Source organism: Eutrigla gurnardus (genome assembly GCF_963514095.1).
Source record: "Eutrigla gurnardus genome assembly, chromosome: 1".
NCBI lineage: Eukaryota > Metazoa > Chordata > Actinopteri > Perciformes > Triglidae > Eutrigla > Eutrigla gurnardus.
The window spans coordinates 31,758,148-31,771,687 of NC_139915.1; the positions used below are offsets into that span (position 1 = coordinate 31,758,148).

The window sequence follows — 13,540 nt, forward strand, 5'->3', positions numbered from 1 at the left end:
GATGGGGAAGTGAGTCATGCACGGCGGTGGGCGGACGGAGCAGGATCTTATTTTGGGCGACACGTCGTCGTCACAGGAGTTTCCAGTTCTCCTTCTATTTATTAAAAATCTGATTATTACTCATCCATCAGTGGCAACGTTCATATTTTGGTCTCTACCGACTCGTGAGGAAGACATCTCCATGTTTCACCGATTAGCCTGGAGCTGGGCGGGTAGTGTACGGTGTTTTTTTAGAGCTTTTTCACTGTTACAGTGAAATCGTGGGCCTGACAGTCAAATATGAGCTGAAACTCACTATAGAGCTCATGTTTGATCCGTTCATCACCCCTGATGCATTATTATACAGATTTTCATTCAAATCACTAGGGGTGAGTATTGGCAAGAACCTCACGATACGGTAGGTATCACGATACTTTGGTCACGATACGATACGTATCACAATATCAGGATATTGCGATATAAATAAAGATGAAAACACAAGTACCTGTATTTGTACATCAGATGATATTGATCAGAGGACAAACTGAGTGAAAACTTTTTCATTCAAAACAGCCTCTCCATTTTATTAATTCCCATGAAATTCACTGGAATAAATATTGAAAATAAAATGAAAAAGGATAAAGTACTGCATTCACAAGGCGTCTAAACGTGAATCTTTTTTTGTTTTTTTTTAATCGATCTTTGGATTTGAAAAGTCGATATTGTATTGGGCGGCAAAGTATCGCGATATATTGCCGTATTGATATTTTTACCCACCCCTAATAGTCACTTTAAACAGGGGGAAACCTTAAAAAATATATGTAAATGAATACTTTATCCTTGAAAGGACTATTTGTAGATCAATAATTCACCATGTGTTGTTACCTTTAATTCTCAAAGAAAACTTTTCTCGGATGCCACCAACAGAAAGTGAACAGAAAGTTGAAACAAAAAAAGGCCGTGTCTAACAACTTTAAACAATATGCCAAAAATCAGTTAACAAAGCATTTTAATCCAAGTGTATCGCTACTGCCATCAACCGGCTCCTGCAAGTCACCGTGGCGATAGTGGCCATGTGTTAAACACGTCCTCTCCTTTTACTTCAATTCAGTAAATTTACGTTTTTCAAGGTAACTGATCGTTGTGTGGGTTGCTGAAAGGGATATATATTGTATTTCTTGTGTAGTCTTCTGAAAGAAGAAGTCTTTTGAGGGCATGAAACCAACGATACGCTGATGTGTACAAAGCACCAATCCGTGATCTAACAGTGTCAAAGCACTGAGGACACATTTAAATAGATAGAAAAGTACTTTCCTACAGCAGTGCAGCACGGTGAGAAGATGCACTAATTAAGGACGGGAAACACAAGACTTTTAAACCAAAGGAGATGAAGACATCCTGTGTTGTGATGCGGATGACATCATCCTTTCAGAATCTGGAAGAGTGAAAACGGGCATTTGAGAAAAAAGAACACCCATCTATCAACAACTCCCCCCAAAACAGCCTAAAGAGACCCCTGTGTGTGTGTGTGTGTGTGTGTGTGTGTGTGTGTGTGTGTGTGTGTGTGTGTGTGTGTGTGTGTGTGTGTGTTCCCAGCAGCTTTGCTAAGAGGTCTGGTTCCCTTTAAATGCACACCACGGAGCACAGACAAAAGATTCCCTGCTCATTCAACAGAATAAAAGCTTTGTGTGTGTGTGTGTGTGTGTGTGTGTGTATGTGTGTGTGTGTGTGAGAGAGAGAGTGAGCGAGGGAGACAAAAAGTTGTGTACATTGAGAGTCTGGACCCTGAACTGACCGAAGCTCCCTGTGTGCGTTTCCACAGGACACATTGAACAACAACTCCTTCGGTAAGAAGTACAGCTGGCAGGAGAAGGTTTCCGGCTCGTCCTCCCCTCTAAAAACAGGTGAGTTTTCTTTCCCACCGGATATTCGCACCATGAAGCTCTAAGTGTTGGTTCAAGTAGAATTAAAGTAGTGGATCTTTCTTGTTTGCTTGCTTTTAACCGGGATGTGATGAGCAGAATGCTCTCTAATATAATTCAGCATCGCGATACGAACCCAGCAGCAGGTCCTGAGTCTCTGATCCTCCGAGAGCTTCGCTTTCAAGGCTGGGATTAGTTATATGGAGTAGCTCGAGCTGAGGCAGCGCTTAGCTTAGCTTAGCTCGGAGCTGTCATCGCTCATCGCTGCGGCAGCCTTTCAGAGCAACATGTGAGGCGAGGCCGACCAAAGCCATCGATGGGAGAAGTCACACGGCACGTCACTTATTATATAAACCATCATTTCACATTTCAGCTTGTGTTCAAGCATCGTTCTGAAATGGTTGCTGGCCAAAGAAATTTAAACTTTCATTAATAAGAGTTGGGATTTTATGTAGATGCGATTGCCGGTGATGGAGATGTTGCATTGCCATGTTGCCATTTGATATCTCTACGTTGCAGCTAAGAGGCGGATGGAAACCTGTTTGCTCAGTTGGCCGCTCATGATTACAGTTTATACAATACGATACGGCTGCACTAGAAAGATCCGTCCCAATACAATCCCGCTAGCAGCAGCTTTTGTCTAAAGGGAACGAGTTAATGGATTTCCAGCAGCATCGAGCGGAATATGATTTTCATCTCCATCAGGATAACCGTTGGACCATAAACAGGTGGAGATAGAGCATCTTAAGGACAAACCCCCACTTTGGGAACCCTTGGAATAGAAGAAAACAGCTTTTTTTATTATAATGATCAGGAGCAGCTTAGTCGGGCACCGGTCCACTTCAGTGGGCAGTAGGCAGTGTAGGTTGAGTCGTAACATCTGTTATTTTTCTTACTCGCACTAAGACGAAAAAGACTGTTACCAAACACATCTGTCGCCATTCATATGCAGAGTAGCAAATGACATCACACGGCCTCACGAGCGCCAAAGCTCATTTTTTTCAATGAAGAGAGTTAATTGCTGTAAAAGTAAAGTTGTATCAACTGTGTTGTTGTAGTTTCCTCACCTGCCGTTTGCTCTCCTCAGCAGCCGGCGCTGCATCATCATCAGTGATGTCATCATGCCGGGATTTGCCGGGCGGTGGATTATGACATAATGCATGAATCGACTTTTGGCTATGAATTTGTTGAGCAAATAGGGATTTATCTGCGTAATCCCGACATCCGTTACCTAACCATTTCTTCTTTTTCTCCCCGTCCCGTCCCCGCTCTCCCACATCTGTGCATTTGTCGCCACGTCTGCCTTCCCGTCTGTCTGTCTGTCTGTCTCGTCCGTCGGCCATGTCTGCCCTCCTGCATCACGCGTATTCACTCTGCCTGTGTGTCTGGCCTCTGTGCGTGCTTGTGTGTCTGCGCGTGTGCTTGTGCGCGTTGTCGTTTGCAGGTGAGCGCACGCCCCCGCGCGAGCACAGCTGCCTGAGCGACGAGGACAAGGTGCAGGGCGGCGGCGGAGCGCAGACCAAAGACCGCGGGACTTCCACCGACGCTCCCTGCAGACACAGCCACACCTCCCGACACTCGCACAGCTCCTCCTCCTCCACCACGACGGCGGCGTCGACGCGCTCCAAGCTCCAGGAGAAGCCGCCGGCTCCGCCCCCGCCGCAGAACTACACGCCGGCCCCCCTGTACCCGGCGGGGAAGGCGGATGGAGGCGGACCCCACCGGGAGAGGATCCGCTACCACACGGACGTCCACCTAGAGCCCACGGAGGAGATCTACCTCACTCCCGTGCAGCGCTCCGCCGACCCCCTCGACCCCCCCGACCCACAGGAGCGACCTTTCCTGTCGCAGCAGACGGAGCAGGGTCGCATGTCCATCAGCTCCGACACCGAGGGGCCGCCGCCGTACCAGCCCCTCCCGGACAGGACCAACCCCTCCATCTACGAGGACGACGAGGTCTACGTCCCCCCGCCTTCGTACGCGTCCTGTGTCGAGTCCCTCATCACGCCGCCCAGCATGGCCCGCTCCTCCCTCACGCTGGACCTCAGCCTGAAGGGGGCGGGAACGGGGGCCGGGGTCATGCTGAGACCCGGGTCCTCGGTGGAGTACGTGGACGCCACGGATGAGAGCTACTGCGGCGAGGACGAGGATGTGGACAGGATAATAATGGACAGGGGGAGCAGGAGGGGAGACAAGGGGGACGGCGGCGGCGGCGGAGTCCCAATAAGGACTTCCATGAACTCGGAGGCCAGCGGGCTTTCGTACGACTCGGTCAAATACACGCTGGTGGTGGACGAGCACGCTCAGCTGGAGCTGGTCAGCCTCCGGCAGTGTTACCAAGGCTACAGCGACGACAGCGACTCCGCCACCGTCTACGACAACTGCGTGTCGTCTCCGTACGAGTCGGCCATCGGGGAGGAATACGAGGAGGAGGAGGAGGAGGAGGACGACGAGGACGGCCTGCAGATCGGAGGAGTGAGGAGGGAGGCGACGGCGTGTCTGTCCGAGGACTCCACCCCCGAGGTCGACCTGCACTTCTCCAAGAAGTTCCTCAACGTCTTCATGAACGGACGCTCTCGCTCCTCCAGTAAGTCACCGCCACCATTACCACATTACTATACTTACCATATATTGATGATATTTGAATTTGATCACAATTTTAGAGGTCTTGCATACATTAACATTTAGAGGTCTTGCATACATTATGTCATAAATGGAAAAAATAGAAAATAATGTTAGTATTTCAACCACACCGTAGTGGATTTAGGATTGTTTACATCCTATACATTACGATGCTCGATCCTGTGAAAATGAGTATTGGGCAAAGGTGCATTTTAATGTTCTCAGAATGTGTTCAAATCTTGTAATTTCCTTGAACAAATACAGTTGTATGAAGGAGATTATATTTGTGATATAAAATAGATAATAGAGAGGGAATTATGACCTCATAATTAAGCTCTAAGCAGCTTAAAGACATAATTAAAACTACTTACGCCACGATTTCTTTATCAATATGAATAATATCTCTTATTTCCTCATCATTTGTATTGTGTGTTTTTGTGCAAATAACCATTATAGATGACTATTAAAATGATTGTTTTAACTGACTCAAGAGCAGTTGAAGGGTTTTTTCTAGATGAAAACTAAGAAACTGTATTTTTTTTATTTTTTTGAGAGAGAATATGGAATTTTTAATACAAGGCATTCAACCCCCCCTGCAGAATTATGTGTGAAACAGCCTCACATGGACACGGCGGACTGTTATTCCGCGTAAATCCCCTTTAAACATAGAGGAACGCGGCGGTGAATGCTGTCTGGCCGAATTGGCAGCGTGGTCGGGGGAAAGGCTTAAAGCGATGTGGCTGATGAAGCAAAGCCACACAGATACTCGGGAGCTGGAATATTCTCGTTCAGCACGGATCATCCTCGGCATGACACGCAGCTCTGGATGTCGTGGCTGTCTGTCCGCGGCGGCGAGGAGTTTGGGTCTCACTGCCGTCCCGTTGAATCGGAGCTGAAACCGGTGCAGGAATGGCGATGAGGAGGGACATCGCACGAGCAGCTTGGAGATGAAACATTTGGAACACGTGATTTACATGAAAGTTTAGGACTCATTTAGGTCACAATACCCGGCGCAGCAGTGGAAGCTGCTTTGTCGATGTGCCGTTATCAGCACTGCGACAGCAGCACGTTCGGGGCTGAAGCCCAGCTGGACGTGGAGGTGCTGCCGGGACGCCCAGCCAAAAAACAGCATGCCGTTTTCCTGTGTGTGTGTGTGTGTGTGTGTGTGTGTGTGTGTGTGTGTGTGTGTGTGTGTGTGTGTGTGTGTGTGTGTGTGTGTGTGTGTGTTTTGGTTGAGTCTCGTGTTAGACACTACAACAATGGCAGTCCTAGAGAGGCTGTTTGGAAGCTCTGAGGAAGAACATAAGCAATGACACTAAATATGTTCTCATCACCACCGTGTGTTTTTGGATTTCAGACCCGCGAGGAGGGAGGAGGGTCCAGGACTCACCTTCATTAGTCTGACTCCATCCAGCGTGCATGTGTGTGTGTGTGTGTGTGTGTGTGTGTGTGTGTGTGTGTGTGAAGCAGGAAGGAGGAAGGCCTATGAAAGAGGCAGACATAGATGAGTTTATATTGTGTGTGTGGTCATTTCCTCTGATAGCGCTCTTGGACGGCGTCCATGTGTTTTGCAGAGTCATTAGAAACACCAACGTTTATCTGAGCAGTGCTGGGGGGGGGGGGGGGGGGGGGTCTCAGGGGGACGTAGGTAGAAATACACAATGCTCGTCTGTTTCACACCTCATTAAAGCGTGATTCATAGCTCCTTAAAGGATGCAGGTGTGCTTTAAAATAAACACAATGCACCCTGAATGCGTTTTCTGTGTGTTTACGACGGGAGTGTTCATGCAGTTTAGGGCCAGTGTCAGTCATCTGTTTAGCTTTATTTAGGCACACTGCCATGAATAATATTTCTATGTGGTTTTCAAGGTGCAGAATCCTTTGGCTTATTCTCCTGTCTCATAAACGGAGAGGAGAGGGATCAGAGCCACAGAGCCGTCTACAGGTGAGGAAGAAGTGCATCATCGTCACCATCATCCAGTCATCCAGTTTTAGGAATGTTTATGTTTAATAATGCATTTTTAAATAAGTGCAAATTCAGTTTCAAATGTGAAAAAAACAACGTTGGAAAAGCTGACACAAAACAAATCTATGCTCTGAGTATTAAACTCACGTGGATCGATGAATGACTTCATCGTTTATGACCGATGTAAGCGAGCTCTGTTGTTGCAGCTCACTAACTGCATGTGTCTCGTCAGGTTCGTCCCTCGCCATGACGACGAGCTGGAGCTGGAGGTGGACGATCCGTTGCTGGTGGAGGTCCAGTCAGAGGATTACTGGTACGAGGGCTACAACATGCGGACCGGCGCTCGCGGGATCTTTCCAGCGTATTACGCCATCGAGGTGACAAAGGACACCGAGAACTACAAAGGTACTGGCATGATTATAATAATAGTAGTATAGTAGTATTAAATAATATAAATAATTCCAGACGGCTGAATGGGAACGTGTTCATGAGGAGGCAGAAGGCTGCTATTTAGTTTCAAATGGTGATTAACTTCTTGAATTGATATTATTATCCTTCTGTTGTGTAAAACCAAAGTAAACAACTTATTCTGTCAATTTAAATGAGCTACAAAAAGCTCACCCCGTTAAGCTGTTCCTTCCTTTTGATTATTGTTATTTCCTGGGCTCTTATTCCATGTTTCTCCTGACTTGGCCGTGCAGTGAAGAGCACTGAATGGATGGACAGATACCGGCTGAAGTTCCTGGGCTCCGTTCAAGTGCCCTCCCACAAAGGAAACGACGTTCTGTGTGCAGCTATGCAGAAGGTCTGTCAATTTCAAATAAATAGGGGGGCAGCATTTCACCTCTACTTCCAGGTCCATACAATATAATATACGAGAAAAAACAGCAACATTCACATCGCATTGCACCTTTAGAAATAAATGCCACAAATAGCTGCTGTTGTCCCAGAAACTGTGGCAGAGGACATGTGGCATAATGCAAAAAAAAAATACAAAATGTTATGCATCCTATTTGTAGTGTGTGTGGTGCGTCCACAATGCAACAATTACATTTCATAACAAGCACTTAAAAAGTCTGAAAACATGCAGATCGCATGTTAAGTCATCGTCCAGCAATGCAACACGCAACAAAACTGAAGGAGCTTCTTGGAGTTGGCAACATATCAAATTAGTTATGTAATATCACATAGGATGAACAGTATTATACTAGCTTTCTGCTAAGTTCTCAACATGTAAATTGATAGTAGCTCTCCAAAATCATGTGACTGTTTTACTCTCAACATAGTATTACTTGTGTATTATCATGTCATATAGAATTGGGTCATAGGTTGAAATTGTATTTTAATATTTTTGAGCTTTTTTTTACATTTTAGTATCCATCATTTGCATTACTTTGTTTTTTCCAGATTGCCACCAACCGAAGGATGACAGTCAAGTACAACCCGCCTTCCTCCTGCATCCTGGAGATCAACGTTAAAGGCATCAAGCTGGCCGTTCAAGAGGATTACTACGCCCACGACAGAGTGAGTCCTCCTGGTGTCCCTTTGTCTCCAATGCAAAGGAAATCAAGAGCAGCTTCATGAGGTTCATCATGTAAACTCATCGAAACGGCTGGGTCACGTCGCCCCCGTGTGGCTGCTAATAGAGACTGCAGGATGTGTTCCAGGGTGTCATGTGTTTTCTGAGAGGAGGAGATGTTCCTTTTAAATTTCTGTTCCTCAACATTTCAGACAGAAACATTGCGTTTATTTCTCCAATACAGTTAATTTATTTTCATAGTTTTTAAATGCTGAACAAACAATTAAATGTTCCCGTCCACATGGGCTTATGAGACATGATATATTGTTGCGGTGAAACAACATTCATCAGAAGAACATGGTACTTTGTCTCCAATCGCAAACTTTACAAATAGAATCAGATACAAAAAGGCCTAAAAATGACTAAAAATGACTTACCTTTTATATGATTAAAAGTCACAAATTTGCTAGTTTTAAAGTGGCAAATTTGCGACTTTAAAACTAGCAAATTTGCGAGTTTTAAAGTGGCAAATTTGCTAGTTTATTACGATGCTAACAACCTGCATTTATGCTAGCTAACTTCCCACGAATGTAGCTTTTATCTTTCTAATTAATCCATCCCTTGTGTCAATGCTTTGCTAAGGTCCTTAGGGTGATGGCTCTTGATGGTTAGTGTTGGTTAATTTTATATGGGCCAAATTGTCATCTTACGGTATGTGTGTTTGTTGATCGGGTGGTTTGGCTAAGCTAGCGGTCATAGAGGAAGTAATCACGTAGCTTGACCCGGATGTTTGCCGTTGCTATGACAACAAGTGAAAGCTACTGCTAGCTTAGGCAAACTACCTGCTCAATAAACACAAATATGATGACAATTTGGCCCATATAAAATTAACCAACAATAACCATCAACAGCCATTACCTTAGGGGCCTTAGCAAAGCGTCACACGTTGGGATGAATTAATTAGAAAGCGAAGTTAGCTAGCATAAATGCAGGTTGTTAGCATCGTAATAAACTAGCAAATTTGCCACTTTAAAACTAGCAAATTTGTGACTTTTAATCTCAGAATATTGCCCACCTCTCTCGGCTCCGTTTTTTTTTTTTTTTTTTTTTTTTTTCCTCCGACAGTGGCCCTAATACGCCGTCGTAAGAAATGAATGAAGGAGAGATTATCGACATTTAAAGTGCAACCCTTAAATAATCATATAAAGATATAAACAGAGTTAGTACTTTTACTTTTGTACATTATGCTGTAAATCATTTTATTTGTTTTTGTCCATTTGAATGCAGGATATATAAGTATAAATGAGTTTAGCATTAGTTCCATACAGACATGATGTATAGTGGGCTAAATACATATGTGATACGTGTCAATCAAACTCTTAGCTCCTGAGACATTTACTCTCCCTCTCGTCCCGTTCACAGAGTAACGAGTGCAGCCACTTCTTCCAGTTAAAGAACGTCTCCTTCTGCGGATATCACCCTAAAAACAGCAAGTAAGTGAAGGTCAAAGGGCACAGGGACTGTGAGACCTCGTCAAAAAGAATCCAAGAAACGCCGTGAAACAACTGCAATGTGTTGAATCCTCTGCTAGTGTTCACCTGCAGAGACCAAGCATTCACTTACCAGCAGGTGTCAACACAGATCATCAAACGACAGACTGAACCAGTAGACTGGACGTCTAGCCTGCCTGCTGATGGAATGTCGAACAGCAGTTTATTATTAATGCATGACTGAAAGAATACAATATTAAAAAGGCGGCGTCGACCCTGAATGAACCCTCTTCGTGGTGACTTATGTTTGTCCCCGGTCTTCCCTGCAGGTATTTTGGGTTCATTACGAAGCACCCGGCGGACCAGAGGTTTGCCTGCCACGTGTTTGTGTCCGAAGACTCCACCAAACCTCTGGCAGAGTCAGTGGGGTGAGTCGGACTGGATCCCCACTTAAATGAGAGAAGGATCTCCCTCAACAAAATAGCCGGATTTAGATTTTTTTTATTTCAAACATGTCAAAATTAATACAGAAAACAAAATATTACACTAAACTAGAAAGCATAGAGATATATATGAATAACTTTTTCCAAAAAGGAGAGTGGGAAGAAGTATACACTTATTTAATCCCATCCCTTCTCCATAATTCATATCCTCTGCAAATTTATATTGTATTTCATGTTTGTAGTGAATTCTTTATCATTAGATTTTTTTTTTAACTTCTGATAGTTGAAATCAAAAAAGTATTTAATAAGACTGATTAGCAAAAAAACTACAAGTACAAATATACATTGCAAAGCCGTGTACACTCGCTCTGAGTGGAATACCTTCACCCTCGTGTCACTTTAACACACAGCAATTTGCGATGAGACGCAGTGAAAGCCACATAATGCATCATTCTTTTAAAATGCATAACCTCGCCACACACGTAAGCGCTTGGATGTTCATTCTTTGCACGCAGCAGAGTTAAACATTTACTTTCTGCCGACACGTAGAGATGCGCTGTAGTTGATTTAGAGAGGGCCTGTTAACTAGTAACTATTAATTGTGGGAGATTAAACATTCCGCTGTTCTTCCTCATGACAACATGCAGGACATGGTAACACAGACGGTGAGGATGCTTTCTAGTACCTTTCGTCTTCTTTCTTTTTTTACAATACATTTACTGTCATTTGCTTGTATTGTAACATCAGAGAAACATACAGAAACCACACACTTCTTACATTTCATCAGATCCTCCAAAATAAAAGAGGACACAGAGCCGATGCTTGTCAGGTTTCTCTCTCTCATGACTGAATATGACACATATATAAATATAACACCACTGAGTGTCGCTTACAAGAAACAGTAGAACCGGAAAACAACATGAACAGGAAATACTAATATAATTATAATTTTGAGAGCAGTGACAAAAAAACAATGGGAGCATTTATCGAAGCAAAACTATACGTGTGAAGAAGAAATATGTGTGCTGAGTTTTTTTAACTGCATCTCAATCCATGTTTAAGAAATCCGATTTGGAAATGTGTAAAAGAAGAAATCTCTCGATTTGTGTTGAGATGTGCAATATTTATAAATACATAAATCTGTTAATACGTAGACAATGCATGGATGTTATTGGCATCAGGCCCAAGTCAACAGGCCTCTCAAGACATTATTACATGTGTTATTACATGTGACTTTAGCTACCCACAAACAACAATCGCTGCCAAGTTGAAACTGTTGACTGATTTTCAATTCTTGGCCAGTACATTTTTTTTTATTTGTTCCTTTTGTGTTGCTGAACACACTATCATAACAGAAGCTAACTTTGGCTCATATATCAGGGTGTGTCTTCTTCAATGATCTGACGTGCACGCCTTTGTTTTGCAGGAAAGCCTTCCAGTTGTACTATAAAGAGTTTGTGGAGTTCTCGTGTCCGACAGAGGACATCTACCTGGAATAGCCCCGCCCTGCCTTCCACCACAGCCCTGTACAGTACACTGTATCATAACATAACGTTGCATGAAGGACAGACATATCTTAAAACAAAGGAAAACAAAATCAACACATCTGACAAGCAAGGGAAGGATCAGTGCGAGATGAGAATGAAGCCAAATGAGGAGAAACGGGAGAATATGCAAAGTGGAGACGGTGATGAGGAAAACGTGGAAAAGCACAAACTTACTGTCACTGCAGCGTTTGGCAGCCCCCCCCCCCCCCCAACCGGAGCCGTACTGGACTGCACCAGCTTCTATTTGCACTTACATGATGAGTTTGCATATTTCCTGAAATAACATCGTCACACTGTGTACACAAAAACACACCCATGTGAGAACGATGACCGTGATTTCCTTTTAGCACACCTGATATCCACAAAAAAAAAAGAAAAAAGAATCCACCCCAAAAACCAGCTATAGGTGATGTTCTCCGCATTTTTTTGGGTCCCTTTGTAGACGTTTGGCCTTGAACCAAACCTTATTTTGTCAAATCTAGACAATAACATCAGCTGTTTGATGGCAGGAAATGTCCAATAACCTTGTGGAGCAATATGCCACAGTTTCAGCTTCCATCCTAGGGGATCTGTGTGTTTTCTCTAAGTCTGAGGGCATTCTGGGTAATATAGGAAATCACTAATTGACGTCAGAGTAGACGAGGCAGGGCAGACTGTAGTTCCTGAAATGTGCTCGGCATCACTTATCTGAATACGATATAGCAGCGTGAAGGTGTACGAGTGTGGATTTTGCCTTTTCAGTCGTTTTCAGCAGCTTCTGTCGTTACTATGGGAACACCACGTCTTAGGGTCTTCGGTGGTTTCAAGACATTCAGAATCCTCCTCCACGTCGGTGTTCTAGAAACGTGCTCCTCTTAGTTTCCGCATCAGAAATATGAAAGCGTGGCGTCGATGAGACGTTAAGGGCCGAGGGAGCAAAAAAAAAAAAAAGGAAAACTCTGGTGTCTTCATATCTTTCACGAGTAGTGCCTCTTTTTCAACATTGTGACCTTCCTCAGTGAACATTATCACACCAAGCGATTGCCATTGAGCGTGTGTTGACTTTTAAGAGTTTGGAATGCAAATTGCCGATGAAGGAGTATGTTTGATGTGACCTTTTTTTTTCTCTCTCCATGCTGCGCTAAATGGGCTGTGCTGTAGCTGTGCTGTGCATAAAACGACAGAAATATATATCTAATTGTATTATAATGATAATATACATCTCTGAATATGTCCAAGATATGCATATAGGAATACACAAATAATGCATCTTTCATATGTTATAGAACATAATCCTTCAAGTTGCCAATGGTGGAAGCATTTAGTGGTAGCGAGCCACACATCAGCTGGTTTACTACAGTGATATGAACCCATGATATATAGATTTGGTTGCAGTAAATGGATCAAATGAACACACCAGTGACCTAGCCAGCCTTTCTCATGAGATGATAGCAGAGCGTTTAAAAGTTAAGTTACTTAACTTATGTTGCACAGATAATGTAGTAATGTATTATTACTTCAGCCAGTAACGAGTAAGGCATTACAATTCCCAAATATTATATTACAGTTATGAATCCAAGTGACGTGATTGTGTGTGTGTGTGTGTGTGTGTGTGTGTGTGTGTGTGTGTGTGTGTGTGTGTGTGTGTGTGTGTGTGTGTGTGATTTTGAAAGGTGGACACAATGGTCATTACTATTAATAATGTTGATATGTTTAGGTTTCTGTAATTGCTCCGGGTCCAGCACAGTTACAGCACAGCTGCTGCAGTGGAAAACAGACAGAAAGCGTGCTTATATGTCATTTCTCTCACACACTAATTTCTAACAGATTATTTTATGTGATCTATATTTAACAGAAGATTAAAAAAAAGAAATGTCTGTAAAATAAATATGAATGAAGGAAGGATATGGAACTTGTTGAATCAGCCATTTCACCAAAACCCACAGTTTATTCCTTTAAAAAAAAAGAACAGAACAAAACTACTGATGCTGATCAAAGCAAAGGAGCAACACTGACTTTTCTATGGGTTTCCTTTCTCGAGAGCCGATCAGGGCAGATAGCAGGGGGGGGGGG

At 43.6% G+C, this 13,540-nt stretch overlaps 1 protein-coding gene across 2 annotated transcripts in view; it reads left to right on the forward strand.

Moving 5' to 3' along the window:
- The window catches only part of mapk8ip1b (mitogen-activated protein kinase 8 interacting protein 1b), a 38,924-nt gene extending 26,290 nt beyond the window's left edge, over positions 1 to 12,634 (forward strand). For both annotated transcript variants that reach the window (XM_084022221.1, XM_084022222.1), the window contains exons 4-12: positions 1,802 to 1,883; positions 3,346 to 4,488; positions 6,393 to 6,468; positions 6,722 to 6,894; positions 7,191 to 7,294; positions 7,897 to 8,013; positions 9,431 to 9,501; positions 9,828 to 9,926; positions 11,368 to 12,634. In XM_084022221.1, coding sequence (XP_083878347.1) covers positions 1,802 to 1,883; positions 3,346 to 4,488; positions 6,393 to 6,468; positions 6,722 to 6,894; positions 7,191 to 7,294; positions 7,897 to 8,013; positions 9,431 to 9,501; positions 9,828 to 9,926; positions 11,368 to 11,440 — 1,938 coding nt within the window. In that variant the 3' untranslated portion in view covers positions 11,441 to 12,634. The remainder of the gene's footprint in view (positions 1 to 1,801; positions 1,884 to 3,345; positions 4,489 to 6,392; positions 6,469 to 6,721; positions 6,895 to 7,190; positions 7,295 to 7,896; positions 8,014 to 9,430; positions 9,502 to 9,827; positions 9,927 to 11,367) is intronic.
- Positions 12,635 to 13,540: the final 906 nt, after the last annotated feature.